The 20,517-nt window shown below is 43.5% G+C and overlaps 1 protein-coding gene across 1 annotated transcript; it reads right to left on the reverse strand.

The window, feature by feature from the left end:
• Window positions 1–555: 555 nt before the first annotated feature.
• LOC106582604 (potassium voltage-gated channel subfamily A member 10-like) lies at window positions 556–2,403 on the reverse strand. The gene has a single exon (XM_014165835.2). It carries the CDS (start codon window positions 2,251–2,253, stop codon window positions 556–558), a length of 1,698 nt encoding a protein of 565 aa, XP_014021310.2. The 5' UTR covers window positions 2,254–2,403.
• Between the last annotated feature and the right edge of the window lie 18,114 nt (window positions 2,404–20,517).

Here is a 20,517-nt window from a genome sequence, read left to right on the forward strand (position 1 = left end):
ATAATAGTGTCAAAAACTAGAGTTGCCGACAGCATGTTTTGCACTTACTGGTGTATACCATGAAAGTATACCGTGAACATGTGGTGTAACATGAGCCCTGATCCAAGGGTGTTTTTCTTGCTCATGTCTTTGAAAATGAAATGTAGTTCACAGTGTAATTGATGTTTTTCATGAAAACAATTTAATGAACACAATTGCCTGATGCTAATGTATCACGTCATGCCAAATACAACTGCAGGATTTGTAAGCTTATAATGCCACATATACTCAAGATCTGTCTAGTGCAAACTGTAAATGTTTTATGCTGTAACTGTTTATATATAATCTTAATTGCATTTTGACACATCCACATGCAGATCAGCCAGGCTGATAACTAATATTATCTTCTTATTTTGAATATTGTGAGAGATTAATACTTTACTATGTGCACAAACGCTGCTATGAATAGAATATAAAATACAGAAACAAAAATTATATCAGTGCATTTCAGTAATTAGATGTTTGATTTCTTAGTTTGTCATGCCCTTAGTTATAATAACTTCAATGATAAACACATTACATGTCATTCTTGTCATCCTGTGCGCTACCATTGATTTTGCTCATGTTAGGAGAGGTTGTACTACCATACTCATATCTGTTTGCGTCGGATACTTTCTGAGCAGCCTCTGTCGCATCATCAATCACTTGTTTCTCTGCTTGCTCTGTCTCCCGGTGGTAAAAATAGTTAAAGTTGGAGACGATAACAGGGACGGGTAAGGCGATGGTCAACACGCCGGCAATGGCGCAGAGAGTCCCCACCATTTTGCCTCCCAGAGTAGTAGGACACATGTCCCCGTATCCCACAGTGGTCATTGTCACCACAGCCCACCAGAACCCGTCAGGGATACTGACAAACTGTGTGTGGGGCTCGTCCACCTCAGCAAAATAGATGGCACTGGAGAAAAGTATGACTCCAATAAAGAGGAAGAAGATCAGCAGACCGAGCTCCCTCATACTAGCTTTCAGGGTTTGGCCCAGGATCTGAAGCCCCTTGGAGTGTCGCGAGAGCTTGAAGATTCGGAAGACTCGCACTAGACGGATGATGCGTAAGATGGCCAGTGACATGTTCTGGCTGGAGTTGATGTCTTCATCTGGCGTGGTCCACAGCTCTGTCACCATGGTTACAAAATAGGGGATTATAGAGACAATGTCAATGGTGTTCATAATGTTATGGAAGAAGTCACTTTTGCTCGGGCAGACCACAAAGCGTACACCAAGCTCAAAGCAGAACCAAATTATGCAGATAGTTTCCACAATGAAAAAGGGGTCTGTGAAATAGGCAAATAAGTTGTTTTGGACTGAAGCAGGTCCTTCCTGGGTTCCATTGAGACCCAGGGAAAAGGTGGTGATAAAGTCTACGTCATCACGGAACTCTGGAAGAGTTTCCAGGCAGAAAATGAAGATGGAGATGACAATGACAAAGACAGACACCAGGGCCACTGACCTAGCTGCACTGGAACTCTCTGGATACTCAAAAAGGAGCCAAAACTGCTTATGGACCTCATTGGTGGGCAACAGCGGCTCGGGTTCTGTTATGAACCCCTCAATTTCACGGAACTGTTCCATAGCTTCTTTTCCTAATTTGTAGAAAACAATCTCTTTTGCGAAAATCTCTAAGGGGACATTGGCCGGTCTTCGAATTTTGCCCCCAGACTGATAGAAGTACAAGATCCCATCGAAGCTTGGACGATTCCTGTCGAAAAAGTACTCGTTCTTCATTGGGTCGAAGTAGTACATCCTTTTTGCGGGGTCTCCTAGCAGGGTGTCTGGAAACTGTGATAAAGTTTTGAGTTGTGTCTCAAACATCATGCCTGAAATATTGATGACCACTTTCTGATTCCCGTCCTTCACTTCCAGCTTCTCCCCAAACAGGTCTTCTTCGTTGTCACGGCACTCCTGAACCAGCTGATTGAAGATGCTGTCAATCGGCGAGCCCTCACTGTTCATCAGGAGTTTGGAGTTGGACAGCAGACTGTTGCAGCTAGATTGTCCTTTAGCAGTCAGTGTAGGTGGTGTAGAGGGAGAAAACCCCTCAGGCCTGATCTGGTGCCCACGGTGCTGTGCCGAATTTGGTGACGTCACACGATTGGTGACTAGGTTTTGATCAGGCACCGCCTCTGAGGTGGGTGAAGTGGGGTAGCCCGAGTCACTGGGGTCGCCCATGTTGATGCCGATATCATCCATGTTCTCAAAGTTCACCAGTGGCACCTCCATCACTGTGCGTTTCTCAGGGCACTCCTCTGTTCCTCAGTGAGATGGGACTGGGGCGACGCCACAACCAGTCTGATGATCCTGCCACTGTCTCCTTATTCCCGAAGAGCATTCAGACAGGTGCATTCAACAGGGTGGTCTGATTTAAGATGCCATCTCCTTGTAATCTGAAAAAAATTAAATAAAAGTCTGCTTAGTTTCCATCCTCTGGCTCTGTTTGTGTGTGACCGTAAACAAGACATCACTTTGTATCGTCATCTCTCAGCTCAATCTCCTAAAACAGGAGATCAGCTCTCCATCGCACTTCAGTCATAAATGACTCACAACTCAAAAAACAACATGTATTTTGATCATCAGAGTTTTACCTGGATGGTACATTTACATAGTCTTGATTATTTTTCATATCAATCGAACATGACAGAAAAGCAACTTGGGATGGATTAGTAGTGTTAGGACATTTATCTTTCCACTTGTCAGGTTTAGACAGGTAAACATATCCTTACTCAAGCTTTTAAATTGCGACCGCTGTCTCTACTTGACACCTAGGGCCTTGCACATGCAGAGAGAACCTCTTGGCTCACTTACAGATGCAGTAGCACTGCAGGCTTTGGCAGCAGGTTATAAACTGCACTTGATATCACATTGATCTTGATGAAATTTGAGGTCATATCGTTTCCACATTTCCACATTTCTTAGGGGTCAGCAAGTTTGCAAGAATTTATTTTGCTCCTTTGCACCCCAGTATCTCTACTTGCACACTCATCTTCTGCACATCTATCACTCCAGTGTTTAACTGCTATATTGTAATTATTTCGCCACTATGGCGTATTTATTGCCTTACCTCCCTTATCCTACCTCATTTGCACACACTGTATATAGACTTTTTCCTGTTGTATTATTGACTGTATGTTTGCTTATTCCATGTGTAACTCTGTGTTGTTTATGTTGCACTGCTTTGCTTTATCTTGGCCAGGTCGCAGTTGTAAATGAGAACTTGTTCTCAACTAGCCTACCTGGTTAAATAAAGGTGAAATATATATTTTTTTAAATAAAATATACCTTGAATTTTATGAGTGTTTTCTGAAGTTAGTGTGAATCTACTCATTTTGAATATACTGTATGTTACTGTTGAAAACATACCAAAAAGCTACCATTTACATGTATATAGTACCGCGGATGGCCTACGGCAGACCTTAACTGTATTTGTAAATTAATTTCCTATTGTTCAGAGTAGCTATTTTCACTTTGATGAAAAGGGATCAGAGAGAATAATAGACCGAGGTGAATAGCTTGCGCTACAAAACATTATAGAGAAAATTCTGAAGATATGAAAGCTCAGAGACATGTCAGATATTCCCTATGGACATGTGTGTGTTAGCGTGCATGTCTGTCTGTGTGGATTATGGGGGTCCAGACCACCTTAATCTCAGATGCAGTTTCATGACTTTTCCAAACCAAAAGCACACAAAACACTAAATCAAACACCATTCAATCCTTGATTAGAATTAAAAGGTTTTTGCTCTCAAAACAAGCCTTGCTGGTCACAAGTATGCATCATGTGTAAAACACTATGTGTAAAAATCACTATAAAAAGTGTTACCAAATCAGGTAACAGGACCCCATCCCACTACTAACTCCATCCCCATTAACACCACAGGTAAAGAGGAACACACACACCATTAACACGTTTGAAGCTAACTGTGTACAGACGTCCGGAGCACTCACCAGCGTCCCCAGGTCTGAGCCTGAAGTTCTTTTGACCGCTCTCTCTCTCTCTCTCTCTCTCTCTCTCTCTCCTCTCCAGATATCTGTGCTCCCGTGCTCCTTCTCCCTACCTCTGCTCATACAGCACGACAATCAGGATATCGGACTGTCTTGGGCTCTAGTAAAGCCTCTCATCTGGTAATCATACACCCAATCCGAAACTAGAGACTCCATTACGGACACCCACACACACACTCACGTACGCACACACACACACGCACGCACACACGTGCACAAGTGAACACACACACACACACACACACACACACACACACACACACACACACACACACACACACTTACTGTAGTGGTGTGAATGTTGCGGGGGTCACCCCCACTTTGTCCTCCTCAGTCAGTGGGGTATTGTGATACTGAAGGTAGCTAGGGAGCCCTAGTATATTCCCCACTGTTGTGGAGCCATCAGAGATCAGTCTGACGCGGCAAGGGACGGTAGATCCTGAACTTACCACAGCTCCTGCAGAGTAAGCAGATGCCATAACACCTCAGGGGCCCATATCCAGTCCAACATCACTCTAAGGATTAGATCTTCCTGTCATACACCCTCCATACTCTTCCATTGTGTACCTGAGGACTCTATCCCCCATCTCTGCACACACACACACACACACACACACACACACACACACACACACACACACACACACACACACCTTCCGTTCAAAAGTTTGGGGTCACTTAGAAATGTCCTTGTTTTTGAAAGAAAAGCACATTTTTTTGTCCATTAAAATAACATCAAATTGATCAGAAATACAGTGTAGACATTGTTAATCTTGTAAATGAGTATTGTAGCTGGAAACTGCTGATTGTTTTATGGAATATCTACATAGGCATACAGAGGCCCATTATCAGCAACCATCACTCCTGTGTTCCAATAGCACGTTGTGTTAGCTAATCCAAGTTTATCATTTTAAAAGTCTAATTGATAATTAGAAAACCCTTCCTCTGTCCAGTGTCTGTGTTCTTTTGCCTATATTAATCTTTTATTTTTATTGGCCAGTCTGAGATATGGCTTTTCTTTGCAATTCTGCCTAGAAGGCCAGCATCCCAGTCGCCTCTTCACTGTTGACATTGAGACTGCTGTTGAGACTGCTGAACTCAAGGCCTTTTGCCCCCAAGCCGACATCACGATGGCTCTCAAGGAACTAGACTGGACTTTGTGCAAACTGGAAAACCGCATATCCTGAGGCAGCATTTATTGTAGCTGGGGACTTTAATAAAGGAAATCTGAGGAAAACGCTCCCGAAATTCGATCAACATATCTCCTGTGCTACACGCGAAGAGAACACGCTTGACCATTGTTACTCTTCCGTCTTCGAATCGGTTCACGCCTCCATTCTGCTCCTCCCCACTTATAGGCAGAAACTTAAGTAGGAAGCACCCGTGGTAAGGACTGTTCAATGTTGTTCTGACCAATCCAATCCAGTGCTTCAAGATTGTTTTGATCATGCGGGCTGGGAAATGTTCTGGGTCAACTCTGGGAATAGTATCGATTCATGCACTTACTCTGTGACTGGGTTCATCAGGAAGTGCATAGAGGATGTTGTTCCTAAAGTGACGACGTGGATAGATGGCAGCATTGGTGCAAAACTGAAAGCGTGAACCACCTTATTTAACCACTGCAAGGTGACTGGGAACATGGCCGTGTACAAACAGACAAGCTATGACCTCCATAGGGCAATCAAAGAGGCAAAATTACATTACAGGGACAAAGTGGAGTTGTAATTCAATGACTCAGACACGAGATGCATGTGGCAGGGACTCCAGACAATCACGGATTATAAAGGGAAAGCCATCAACGTTGTGGACACTGACGGACTTAACCAGGCTCTCGGCTAAACACCTTCTTCGCCCCCTTCGAAGAAAACAACACGGTGGCACCGACGTGGCCCCCCCGCCGTTCACGAGGACTGTGTGCTCCCGATCTCATGTGGCCGACGTGGGAAATACTTTGCAGCTGGTTATCCCTCGCAAGGCTTCCGGCCCCAACGGCATCCCAATCTGCATCCTCAGAGCATGTGCAGACTGGCTTGCTGGAGTGTTTATGGACATATTCAATCTCTCCCTATCCCCGTCTGTTGTCCCCACTTGCTTCGAAATGTCTTCCATTGTTCCTGTAGCCAAGAAAATCATGAAGTACTTTGAGATGCTAGTTAGGATCATATCCCCTCCAGTTACCTGACACCCTAGACGCACTACAATTTGAATACTGCCCCAACAGATCCACGGACACCGCAATCACCATTGCACTGCACACTGCCCCCCACCTGGACAATAAGAAATACGTAAGAATGCTATTCATTGACTACAGTTCAGCCTTTCAAGTTCATCACTAAGTTCAGGTCCCTGTGTCTGAACCCCTCCTTGTACAACTGGGTCCTAGACTTCCTGACGGGCCAACCTCAGGTGGTGAAGGTAGGCAACAACTCCTCCACCACACTGATCCTCAACATGGGTGCTCCACAGGAGTGTGTGCTCAGCCCCCTCCTTTCTGATGGCACAACAATGGTAGGCCTGATTACCAACAACAACAACAATAACCTCACCCTAAACGTCAATAAAACGAAGGAGCTGATCTTGGACTACAAAAGACAGCAGAGAGAGTATGCCCCCATCCACTTTGACGGGCTGCAGTGGAGATGGTCAAAAGCTTCTCAGGAGGCTGAAGAAATTTGGCTTGGCCCCTAAGACCCTCACAAACTTCTACAGATGCACCATCAAGAGCATCCTGTTGGGCTATATTACCACATGGTGCGGCAATTGCACCGCCCGCAACCGCAGGACTCTCCAGTGGGTAGTGCGGTTAGCCCAACGCATCAACAGGGGCACGCTGCCTGCCCTCCAGGACACCTACAACATCCGGTGTCACAGGAGGCCAAGAAGAACATCAAGGAATTTAGACACTTGAGCCAAGGCCTGTTCACCCCGCTACCATCTAGAAGGCGGAGACAGCACAGGTGCATCAAAGATGGAACTGAGAGACTGATAAACAGCTTCTATCTCCGGGCCATCAGACTGTTAAACAGTCACCACTAGCCACCCTCTGCCCAGTACCCTGCCCTGAACCTCAGACACTGTCACTAGCCAGCTACCACCCGGTACTCTAACCTGCACCTTAGAGACTGCTGCCCCTTAGGAAGCTAATTTCCTAAAATTCGATCCATTTTGCGATGGGGTTTTGTACTCCTGTATTTAAATACTGTATTCTTGACATAGCTCATTCTAATATATTCATATTTTACTTCTTGACATAGCTCACTCTATCTACTGTTGTACATATCATTCTTAGTATACAGTATATTGTGTAAATGAATCTGGTGTATATACTTATAGATTGCATTTGGATTACTGTTACAGTGCTATTTGGGTTGTTAATTGGATTACTGTTACAGTGCTATTTGGGTTGTTAATTGGATTACGGTTACAGTGCTATTTGGGTTGTTAATTGGATTACTGTTACAGTGCTGTTTGGGTTGTTAATTGGATTACTGTTACAGTGCTATTTTGGTTGTTAATTGGATTACTGTTACAGTGCTATTTGGGTTGTTAATTGGATTACTGTTACAGTGCTGTTTGGGTTGTTAATTGGATTACTGTTACAATGCTATTTGGATTGTTCATTGGATTACTGTTACATTGCTTTTTGGGGTGTTAATTGGATTACTGTTACATTGATATTTGGGTGGTTATTTGAATTAGTTCATTTCTTGATTTCTTGTTGTTTATTTTTATTTTGTATTATTTGTGTACTTGTTTGACATTATACTGCATTGTTAGGAGCTAGTAAAATAAGCATTTTGCTGCACCCGCTATAACATCTGCTAAACTGTGTACGCGACCAATAAACTTTGATTTCATTTTAGCACGTCCACATTGCATGCCAGCGAGCAAGGCTTTGTCAAATTAACAAAACGGCTGCTCTGTCACAACGCTCTGCAGCGAGCCAAAGGAGAAAGGACATGAAATCTACAGCACGGCTACATCCATCTCCATGCTGAATTGCTGATTCCTTAGAAGGAAAGAAAAAAGCTTCCAATGAAAGTTAATCAAGTGAGAAGGACGGCCAACTTGGCAACACCACAAGGCTATTGTGTTACACAGAGAGCCGATTATCCATATAGTCGGAATAGATTCCCCCATCTAGTCTACCTGTCAGCTTGGTCCAGCCTGGGATTTCTGTCTCCTTGAAAACTGCGGGAATAGAGGAGTGGAGAGTGGTTCCCAAGGTCAAGCAAACCTTCAAGGCCCGCCAATCCCTCTTGGGCTTTCTCCATGCCCTCCGCACGCACGCACGCACGCACGCACGCACGCACGCACGCACGCACGCACGCACGCAGTGCTGAGGCATCACGCTTTTCCACAGGGATGTGTTTTTACTATGTCATTGAGGCAGGCAGGCGGGCTGTTGAAGCAGCGGCTGCCAGTTAAACACTGCACACATAAACAGAGGAGACGGAGTGAGTGAGAAACACTTGTCTGAGTCTAATCAATGCATTACCAGCATAGTGATTTGTGACTGTGAGATAGAGAAAGCGAGAGGGGGAGAGAGAAGGAAAGAGTGAGAGAGACAGAGCGAGAGGGAAAGAGGTAAAAAAGAGGGGGTGAGAGGGAACTAGAAAGAGAGGGCAGAGTGAAAGAAGGGGACAGAAGGGAGATGATCAGGGAGGCAGCATACAGCAGCTAGCTACTACAGTGTCAGAGTGCCACTCTCTCCCTGGTCTTTAGCTACTGCAGCAGCATACCACTGCTGCCTTCTCATTGAAGCTAAGCAGGGTTGGTTCTGGTCATCCCTGAATGGGAGACCAGATGCTGCTAGAAGTGATGTTGAAGGGCCAGTATTAAGCACTATTTCTTCTAGTTATAAAAAAAATATCCTAATGGCCCAGGCCAGTGATTGGGGACATTGCCCTGTGTAGGGTGCTGTTAAATGGGTGTTATGACTCTAAGTGTTAACTAAAGATCCCATAGCACTTATTGTAAAAGTAGGGGTGTTAACCCTGGAGTCCTGTCTAAATTCCCATTCTGGCCCTCATACAATCTTGGCCACCTACAGTAGTCATCCCCAGCTTTCAATTGGCTCATTCATCCACTTCCCTGTAATTGTTCCCCAGGTTGTTGCTGTAAATGAGAATGTGTTCTTATTCAGCTTACTGGGTAAAATAAAAAAAAGTGCCACTCTTTTCCTGTTCGCAGGTCTCTAGCTACTGCAGTGTCACTCTCTCCCTGGTATCATGATCCCAGTGTTGCTCATCTGATCCCCCTCTCAGTGACACTATCCCCTTAACTGTGAACATGGACACTGTTTACGTAGCACTTTTTCACTCACCCATGCGTGTAATGAATATGCTGGGGCTGCTTATACTCTATGTGTCTGCCAGCACACTGCATGCCTAATTGCCTACGCCGATCATGCATGTAGCATGACATGGAAAATGTTAAAGAAATCTAGTTGAAATGGGAAGGTGAAATCAATCAGCTTTCCATTCATGAATGTTGATAGGTCCAGAGTTGCAGGAAACTTCGCTCGGGGTATACAGTATCCACAAACAGTTTTTTGGGGGTTCAGCAGACAGTCAGGTTGAACATGATATGTCATTGAGGCGCGTGTCTCATCATCCAGAACACATGATCTAGACATTCTATCTAAACGTTCCATAATACGCTCATCCATTAGGCCCGGAAGGATTTCAAAGTGTACGTCAGGTAGAACGCTCCTCTGGTTATTCCAATCTACGTGTGTAATACTATGCCCCTAGTTTTATCAGTCAAGTAATCCTATAGCTCAGAAGACACCTATCTCAGTGGCGACTTCAAACACGGGAGAAATGTTTGGCTAGGGCCAGGAGGGTAGGAGGGCTGTCGTAGGTCCTGCCCCCTTCAGAGGTGAACAGCTCTGGGTCCGAGTGAGGTCAGAGGTCAGAGGTCAGAGTGAGGCCTTCAGGCAATCCGAATGCATTTCCACCCATAAGAGAAATTGTCCAGGATCATTGTGAGATAATAATAAGCAGCCTGTTCTCTTGCTAATAGAGCATTTGTTTGCTAGCGGTATTTGACCACTGTGGTCAGTGGGATGAAAGTGCAGATTGAGTGAAAAGACAATGTGACGTGGAATTAGGTATGTTGGGGGATGGCAGTGCATGCAAATACCCTGAGCTCACAATCTGCAAGTTGCATTGGTCGAATCCAGCCGTACCTTTAGTTTTGGTGTGTTTTAGTTTTTCCTATCTAGCCCTATTTTTGTTAATACGTACTAACTTCTATCTCTTCACCCAAACCCACTTACTAACTCCTAACACCTCACCTTAACCCAGTAACTAACCCCTAGCACCTCACCTTAACCCAGTAACTAACCCCTAACACCTCACCTTAACCCAGTAACTAACCCCTAACACCTCACCTTAACCCAGTAACTAACCCCTAGCACCTCACCTTAACCCAGTAACTAACCCCTAACACCTCACCTTAACCCAGTAACTAACCCCTAACACCTCACCTTAACCCAGTAACTAACCCCTAGCACCTCACCTTAACCCAGTAACTAACCCCTAACACCTCACCTTAACCCAGTAACTAACCCCTAACACCTCACCTTAACCCAGTAACTAACCCCTAGCACCTCACCTTAACCCAGTAACTAACCCCTAACACCTCACCTTAACCCAGTAACTAACCCCTAACACCTCACCTTAACTCAGTAACTAACCCCTAACACCTCACCTTAACCCAGTAACTAACCCCTAACACCTCACCTAAACCCAGTAACTAACCCCTAACACCTCACCTTAACCCAGTAACTAACCCCTAACACCTCACCTTAACCCAGTAACTAACCCCTAACACCTCACCTTAACCCAGTAACTAACCCCTAGCACCTCACCTTAACCCAGTAACTAACCCCTAACACCTCACCTTAACCCAGTAACTAACCCCTAACACCTCACCTTAACCCAGTAACTAACCCCTAACACCTCACCTTAACCCAGTAACTAACCCCTAACACCTCACCTTAACCCAGTAACTAACCCCTAACACCTCACCTTAACCCAGTAACTAACCCCTAACACCTCACCTTAACCCAGTAACTAACCCCTAACACCTCACCTTAATCCAGTAACTAACCCCTAACACCTCACCTTAACCCAGTAACTAACCCCTAACACCTCACCTTAACCCAGTAACTAACCCCTAACACCTCACCTTAACTCAGTAACTAACCCCTAACACCTCACCTTAACCCAGTAACTAACCCCTAACACCTCACCTAAACCCAGTAACTAACCCCTAACACCTCACCTTAACCCAGTAACTAACCCCTAACACCTCACCTTAACCCAGTAACTAACCCCTAACACCTCACATTAACCCAGTAACTAACCCCTAACACCTCACCTTAACCCAGTAACTAACCCCTAACACCTCACCTTAACCCAGTAACTAACCCCTAATACCTCACCTTAACCCAGTAACTAACCCCTAACACCTCACATTAACCCAGTAACTAACCCCTAACACCTCACCTTAACCCAGTAACTAACCCCTAACCACTCAAATTACCTGGCAGCTTTAAGTTTCATGTGACCATTTGGTTATTGTTTTGGAGGGAGATGCTCCTTGTTTAGTTTCAGTTACAAAATGTATGTGATTGCAGTTTGTTGGGCAAACCACAGGGGACAGAAACCTTGGGCCATGCACCGTAATTTGATGTGCAAAAACTGCCAGGTTCCAGTGTGACCCTCGCTGTTATATTTAGACAGTCCTAACTCATCAGGGACAAGGAGGTGTTTGGCCAGTGTGTTGCTGTGTGGATTCTACCCCATTACGGAGATTATGCAACGTGTAGCAGATCAGGGATATAAGCCCTGGGGATCACTCTCATAGATGAACACTAGTGACTAAAGATTGCAGACTTAATTGAAATGTCTGGATTGTTTCCAGCTCACTAATACAATGGAATGGAGGGGGTTCTGCATGTCTAGGCCAACTACCGGGATGAGAAAGTCAAATCTCATACAGTCTTAAGACCAACGAACCACTGCAATTTAGCAACACATGTCCAGTCATTCTGTGACAAGACTATTCCATTCACATTCTGATTTAATAAACCCAAATATTCAATATAAACAGGGAAGATTGATTACAAATATGGTGCACAGGAGACTCATCCTTAGAAGGCGGATGATCAAATTCCTCTCCATCGCAGACATAGAGAAATAAAAAATACGCCAACAACCCTGTAGAGAGGAGAGATGTCATCCACCACCCACTATTTCTAATCAACATTCCTCACCACGCGGGTAACACAGTCTATGGTCACAGGTAGTGTGATTTCTTTCAATACCTCTGGCGTCACATTCTCACTCTCGCTCATTCCTCCATCTACAGTATCTTCCATTCTATAATTCAAATGGACCTGCAATACTGTGGTTTACTAGACACAGGTTGGATGGATTCAAGTAGCTATACAGACTCCATTTTGGTTGTGATCTTCTGCCCTGAAACAAAAGCCGTGAGGGCTAGGTGAGAGGTAGTCACTATACAGCAGTTATTGCATGAGCGTTCCACCCTTTTCAACCAAATTAAAGCTGTGTGGAAATACATGTACATGATCATGGTAGGGTCATTTCAGGTTTTTGGACAACATCCACACGATGTAGTGCATTTCTTCATCGACTCATACATATTTATGCAATTTTTTTTAGAAGATAAAGTGAATTGATATGACAAAAACTGTCAACCAACACTCAATTAATACTACCTAATGTGAATAGGCCTACATGTAATCAATACAGGAAATTGTCTTTCAAAAAACGGTTCCTCTCAACTTGGTCTTAATTAACCAAAGCCAACCCAAAATGAAATCTGTAGCACTAGCTACCCCTATTTAGTTTTATATTTAGATAATACTCATGAGTTCATTGTACATCACACAGTAATCTGCCCAGTATTACTCATAATAACACTGGGTTTCCATGTCATTAATCCTTAATATTACAAAATATTACAGCTAAAAAGGTTAGAAAAAAACAACTGGTACCTTGTCCTTCAGCAGAATAAGATGCATATCCATGTGGAGCTGCTACCATATCCTATTAGAATGGGTTTAGATCCTGTCCATGGCCAGGCAATGTCTTAATTCAGAATGAACCCTAGCACGTAGCCTAGTGTGGACAGACGGCAGGGCAGTAACATTTTGGGAGGTCAATAGGCGGTACAGATGTGTTCTGATATAACAACAACTACACGATTACAATTCATCTGGCCAATTTCCCTGAGAGAAAATAAAATCCACATGTGGTCCATCAGGCGCTTGGTGTTGCTTTCACATTCTAGACAGACAGCACTGTGTCTGGCAAGATTATAGTAATACTACTAATACTACAGTAGCATTGCTAATTGCATTGCTTCTTGCACTACTTACTGTATACTGGTACTGAGAATACTACAGGATTACTGGTGAAAGTTCCAATACTAGGAATACTTCTGAAGGTAATATCTATCTCTATCTGTATTTCTTCGTTATCTGGCTGTCTTTCTGTTTGTCGGGATGATCTTTTGCCAAACGCCAGTGTTGGTGCAGCGAGGGGCTCATTTTTCCCAGTGCTAGTAAAGTCCTGTAAGTGACTTACCTACCTGTCTGTCTGCCAGGTGCCATTGGGTCTCTATCATATTTCACATACACACACTTAGGCCTTGTTGGTCATACACACACTATGCCATTTTTCAGCTCTACCCTCACCTTCATGGCCTCATTCCCCTCATTGACACTATCTCTACACTGGATAGATAGGAAGTGGTTAAAGAGAGAGACATGATTGAAGGGATTATCCTGCACACAGTGTATTTGCAAATACTGTAAACATATTAAAGTGAAACGTTACGGTCACATACAGATCTCCGTCAAATCCAGCAAGGTGTCATCTCTCAGACTGCAACACAAAGATGAAGCATTCCCACATCTCCCTGCTCCTACTACCCCCACTGATTCTTATTGGCTTATAAAGTATTTCTGCTCTAATCACTTTGTGTCCCTGGTGAGGACTTTAGTTCCACACTGCAGCTGGAGCCTGCCTGCGGGGTGTTGATAACGTGATATTCATTTCCTGGCATCGAACGGTGTAACGTAGGTGCTGAAAAGCTGCGGTCTCCATGTTCCCGACAACACACGGAAACTCCTGTCCTGTCCGTACCGTCGCAATAGGTATTCTATCACATCACCGACTGAACACACCCCACCTTAGGTTGGTATGGTGTAATGAGGTATGGTGTCATTTCAATTGTATGCCTCACTTTTGCAATAGTTGCAGTGCTTCACTGTCTCGGTGTGTGTTGCTAGCTTCCTGTGATGAAAGAAACTATATCAGTATTTAGACTATTGTGTCATTTTGGCTTGCATCTCCCTATTTAGAAGACTAACCTGCATACCTTCCATCCAAGACTCTAAATAGCAATATATGGTGTTTTACCCATCTCAAGAGTCCGTCCACGTTTGTTCTCCCTTCTGTGGAACAAATGCATTTTATAACTTGCAAGAACCGTCAGATTCATATATTTTTTTATACTGCATACCCTTGAAATGGTACTAAAAACTTGTATCCAAGCCTCCAAATATCCAAGCCTCCACTGTGTTCTTTCAGGCCATGATACTACTGGATCACTGTCTTAGATGGCAGATAAATAATGAATCAAAAAGAGCACCAGCAGCCCTGTTTACCTCAATATCTCTATATATCTCCACTCCCTATGTAACCCCCAGACAGTGTGTGTGTGTGTGTGTGTGTGTGTGTGTGTGTGTGTGCGCAGTATGTGAGACTGAGTGCACTACATCCAGGCATGTGTGTATTTGGGGCGGCAGGTAGCCTAGCGGTTAAGAGTGTTGGATTAATAACCGAAAGGTCGTGTTTTTGAATCCCTGACATGACTAGGGTGAAACATCTGTCGATGTCCCCTTGAGGAAGGTGCTTAACCCTAATTATCCTGTAAGTCGCTCTGGATAAGAGTGTCTAATAAATGACTATAATATAATTCTGGTGCTTAAGAGGAGTCCCCTAGCCCCTTCTTCTCCTCTTCCCCCTGTTTTTACCCCCTCCTCTATAGGCTAGTTTAATGGTGGAAGAGGATGAACAGCGTCATCCAGGGTACACTCCTCCTCGTCCTCTTCATGAAAGAGCAGCATACACAATTTATGGCAGTTCCAGAGTGTCAAACATTCTGAAAATATCCCTCCCTCATAGACACTGGGGGCTATTTTGTGCTCTACATTGATTCAATGTCTGGCTGGGACAGGAATTCTAAATAGCCATTAGAGTTGTATAATTTGATATTTCCCTGATCATGCATTTTAAATCTGAATTTTTCCAGTCGTAGATTAAACAAATTATATTTGTCCCAAAATTATTTGGTCAAATCACGCACCAAAGTTTCATGTATCAATATGGAAATAAATACACTAGTATCAAGAAATCGTACATGATATAAATAAATACAACACCTCCACTCGATCCCTTTTTTATTTACATATTTTTTCAGGGCCTTATATATTTATTGAGATAGGATAGTGAAGAGTAGACAGGAAAGGTAGGAGATATTGTGAGTCAGAAAGGCATGGATCGGATTCGAACCCATGCCTACACTCTTAGAAAAAAATGGTTATTCGACTGTCTCCATAGGATAACCCTTTTTGGTTCCAGGTAGAACCAGTTTTGGTTCCAGGTAGAACTATTTGGTGTTCCAAAGGTTTTTCATGGAATCCAAAAGGGTTCTACCTGGAACCAAAAATAGTTCTTCAAAGGGTTCTCCTATGTGGACAGCCAAAGGTTCTAGATAGCACTTTTATTACTAAGAGTGTATTCTGCTTTACATGTGTGCTGGGGTCAGTGGCACTAACCACTTGACCACACAGGCCAACTCCATTCAATCCCTAAATGTTAACCTTTAATGAACATTTCATGTTGAAAGTAAATTGTATCATCAACATGCATTAGTTGAGACTAGCAAAGGCAAGAGGAAGTGGAACACCTTGCTATGATCTATCTTCAGTGGATTGGGAGAGACTTCTTGGTTTCCTCTGCGCTGCTCTCTGTACAATCTCCCATCTCTGAGCCAGGAGCTACTGTAGAAGTGGGATATGAAGGGGGGGAGGGGAAGAAGCCTAAGGACCTAGATGGCTATGAAATATTAACTCACGTGATATTTTAGGACTCTGACATTCTCTGGTTGGTATGTTGGAAATGGCTCCATACAACATCAATATCTTACAAGATGGAACGAAGCAACACCCATCAGTGAGGCAAAGTACTGTACAGCCTGACCCCAACGAGAAGTGATCGTGATCAAGGTGAGGTCAGTGACTGATTAAACTGATGATTCGCTCTTTCTCTAAAACGTCTCTGTGGATGAAAGGTTAGTATTTACAGTATTTATAGCCTCGTAATACATGTATGACAATTAGAAAATGCAGCATCTGTTAAGCTTGATACCGTATCAGATGAATAAAACCTAAACAGCTTGGTCTTCTTTAATTGAAGTTATACTGCTACATGGTGTCTGAACTCCTGAGGTATCATTTTGTGTTTGGGTGAACTATGCCTTTAAATTAGTCCTGTATCAGCTGACACAGCTGGTACTGTGTAGTACACAATGACGATACAAATAGCCTACATCCAAACATCATCGTCTCCTCAGCTGTCCAATGTTGTTCACTCAGCCCTCATTGTCTTGTGAAATAGAGAATTTTCCACAGTATCAACATCAGCCAGGCGTCATGCTGTCCTATCATATCATGCTGTGTGCTGTTGTGTGGGAGTTAGCTCTCTCTTGCTCTCCTGTTGGGCCTGACAGGTTGACTTTCCCAGGGGAGGGACACTGCCAAATGGCTGGCTGAGCATAGGGCGTTTTACACAACGATAGACTCTTTAGAGGTTTCGAGACCTTTTACTGTAGTGTAAACTTGTGAAATGCAATGTTCGCGTCTCCAACGTCGCTTTCTAGAGGTCACAGGCGAGACTCGGGCCGAGAGTACCCCCCTCCGAGCATTCAGATGTGAACAGGAATTGTCTCTTCAAGCGAAATGCTCTTAAACTAACAAAAATTAAATAGCAGAGCACGGTTTGCAAAACAGCTGAAATGTATTCCTTTTAAGAAATGTTTTATTGAGTTTTCACCTGAAATTGCAGTAGTAGCCTGTTACATTCTGAAATTGTCGCACTAGCTTAAAAAAAAGGTCAACGGTGCTTGGCTGCACTGCACCTACTGATCTCAACTCCCCGGTGAATTACAAATGTTTTCAGTCGCAACTTTCTTTTACCACATGTAATGATTTGCATTATACTGATAAAAAAAAGCCTGGTTTGTTTGAAGGTAACTTTGATAAGCTAAAGTTGTAAGATAGGCCTACTGTACTTTTATATTCGTATAAGAGGGTTAATTGTTCATTTTTAATAGGCTAACGTTACTTGATGAAGAATGTTGTTAGCTTTAGAAAGCTAGCTAGCTAGCAGTAACTGTGTTGTCTTGACGATAAAATGTACGAAAAAATAAACCCTTTAATTGAAAAAATGCTGGCAAAGTTGAATAGTTTGGTAAAAGCATGCTTACTGGCTTGGCTGGTGGCTAAACTGGGACATGAGCGGTAAATTTAAGCTGCGAAGCAAGAATGTCCGTTGCCAAGCCCCCGATCCCTGTCTAGGCACCTGACATTCCATTGCTAATATAAATGTAAAAGTTTATATACATAATATGTACATTGAAATCTCATTGCGATGCCTCTGCTACAACTCTCTTCAATTACTTCTCACTATTTGTTACCTCCTCACAGGGCAAAGTGTGTGTGTGTGTAATGTGTGGGAGATCACACACGGACAGGCTACACAACACTGCCTCAGCCACCCAATGTGGATGGTGTGATCTGCAGTCCACGTGCAGGCAAGAGAAAATGTAGGAGCGAATGAGGGAGATGTCACGGTGTAAAGAAAATCCTCTAGAGGTCAGTAATGTGTTCTGCTTAGTTTTCACCTTGAATGAGGAGGCAAGCCTCCATCAGCATGAGGGGGAACATTTTAGTACAGTTATATTTCTACCCAACCACTGTTTTTAAACCAACAATTGCTGTGAGGTTGCTGCTGGAGTGACTTCAACTAACCTCCAACTTTTCAAGTTGGATAATTTAATAACCAGCCCTGCTATTGCAGGAAGTTTAACTTAATTTGGCCTAAATAAAATAAAAATCTGCAGCCGAGAGCAAACATATGAGTGAGAAAGAAGTCCCCTTTGTTACAGTGTCCAAGCTACAGAGATGGGTTCCTGTTGGTTCAGAGGCACAGCGTTGTATTCCTAATTACGAGCTGCTGAGCAAAATGGCTGCCTTTGCGATTGCTCAGTCGTGCTTCTACCACTGGCACACACACAGAGAAACACAGAAACACATGCACCTGCACACACTGCACACACACGCATGATTCTTCCTGACACTAGGGCAAATCACGTGTGGCCACCTGCTCCAGTCGTGGGATCCCCTATCCTGGGGAGAGATGCCAGAGAGCACAGGCTGTTTCACCACACCTTTCCCTGCTCCCCTCCCACCAGTCTCTCCCTGCCCTCCTTTCTCTGTCTCTCCCTACCCTTCTCTCCTTGTTTCCTGTCTCTCCCTGCCCATCTGTCTCTCCTTTCTCTATCTCTCCCTGCCCTCCTCTCCTTGTTTCCCTGTCTCTCCCTCCGCTCTTTTCTCTGTTTCTCCCTGTCTCTCCCTGCCCTAATGGATTTTTAAAGAACTGATCCTAGTGCTGAAAGATTCCAAAAGGTGGCCAGTTATTTCAGGCCCGATACCATCACTGGGCCATCGGTGTGAAAGATTCAGCAGTCTACTGGCATTACACACCTGGTTAAAATACTACTGTAGCTCTGTTGGTATAACTTTTATAGATAACTTTGACACCTTTTGGAAACAGAATATGCTCTACAGTAATGATGGAGTCCATCCAAATCATCTTCTCTCCTGCACCCTGTCCGCGCATTTCAAGGCTGCGTTGAGACAATGCCTTAACAGTGACCCATGTCCTGCTCAGATAATTCCTACCATTCTGTCACTGTTGTAGTAGTGCCGCTGCAAATGTACATTGTCCCAGGGGCGTTTGCAATCATAATGTAAGTAACCTAATTTATGTCCCTCTAACTCCACGGAATGCATCTGTCAATCCTACAGCTAATGTGTGCTGTAATCAGGTGCCTGTGAACCTGAGTTATATTGTGACCACTGAGGCCCTAGTAGGAAGTACACTGTGTGCAGCTCACTCTGCACTATCAGCTCAAACATAAATATCACTGTCATGTCTACCTCTGATAAGTCTCCCAGTAAAGCAATAAAAACAATCAAGAATACCAGAAAAGTGCTAAAAATAGCCCACATTAACATATGTAGTCTAAGAAACAAGGTTCATGAAATCGATAACTTGCTAGTAACAGACCAAATTCATATACTGACAATCTCTGAAACTCAATTAGATAATACCTTTGATGATTCAGTTTTCAGAAGAGACAGGAATGCCAATGGTGGAGGTGTTGCCGTTTATGTTCGGAGGGATATTCCTGTAACGCTTCGAAAGGATCTCATGTCAAATGCTGTTGAAGTAATATGGCTACAGAGTTGAGTTCAACACAGCTTCAGTTCGACATTGTTACTTAGTAACAATGTCAGTTGAACGATTTGAATGAACATTCCAAAATGTTACGGAGAAACATCAAACAGATATTTTTGGTAAGGCTTAATGTGAAATTTTAGCTGCAATAATTTAGCTATTCCTACTACATGTAATAGAAAGCCTACATGGCCACTTGATTAATTGCAGTGGCAGTTTAGACCCGAAACAGACACTCACGTTCACTGCACATTGCCTTCTCAGACCGTTCGCTAACACAAGACAAATGGAATATGTTAGCTAACGATTGCGAACTACAGTATTTCCGTTGTTGAAGTTCACCTGCCTCACCTAAAGCCCATTCTTGTGGGAAGCTGCTATAGAACTCCAAGTGTTAACAGTCAGTATCTGGATAATAGGTGTGAAATGCTTGATAATGTATGTGATATCAACGGTGAGGTATATTTTCTGGGTGACCTAAATATTGACTGGCTTTCATCATGCTGCCCTCATCAAGAAAAAGCTTCAAACTGTAACCAGTGCCTGCAACCTGGTTCAGGCTATCAGTCAACCTACCAGGGTATTTACAAACAGCACAGGAATGAAATCATCCACATGTATTGATCACATCTTTACTAATGCTGCAGAAATCTGCTCTAGAGCAGTATCCAAATCCATCGGATGTAGTGATCGTAATATAGTAGCCATTCTAGGAAAACCAAAGTTCCAAAGGCTGGGACTAATATAGTGCATAAGAAGTCATACAACAAGTATTGTAGTGATTCCTATGTTGAATATGTAAATCATGTGTGCTGGTCTGTGGTGTGTAATGAGGAGCAACCATGTGCTAAACTTG

Source organism: Salmo salar, chromosome ssa22, assembly GCF_905237065.1.
Source record: "Salmo salar chromosome ssa22, Ssal_v3.1, whole genome shotgun sequence".
In the NCBI taxonomy this organism is placed as follows: domain Eukaryota; kingdom Metazoa; phylum Chordata; class Actinopteri; order Salmoniformes; family Salmonidae; genus Salmo; species Salmo salar.

What these genes read in the sequence shown, in the direction of transcription:
- LOC106582604 (XM_014165835.2), bottom strand. Translation starts at nt 2,253, where the DNA reads ATGGAGGTGCCACTGGTGAACTTTGAGAACATGGATGATATCGGCATC.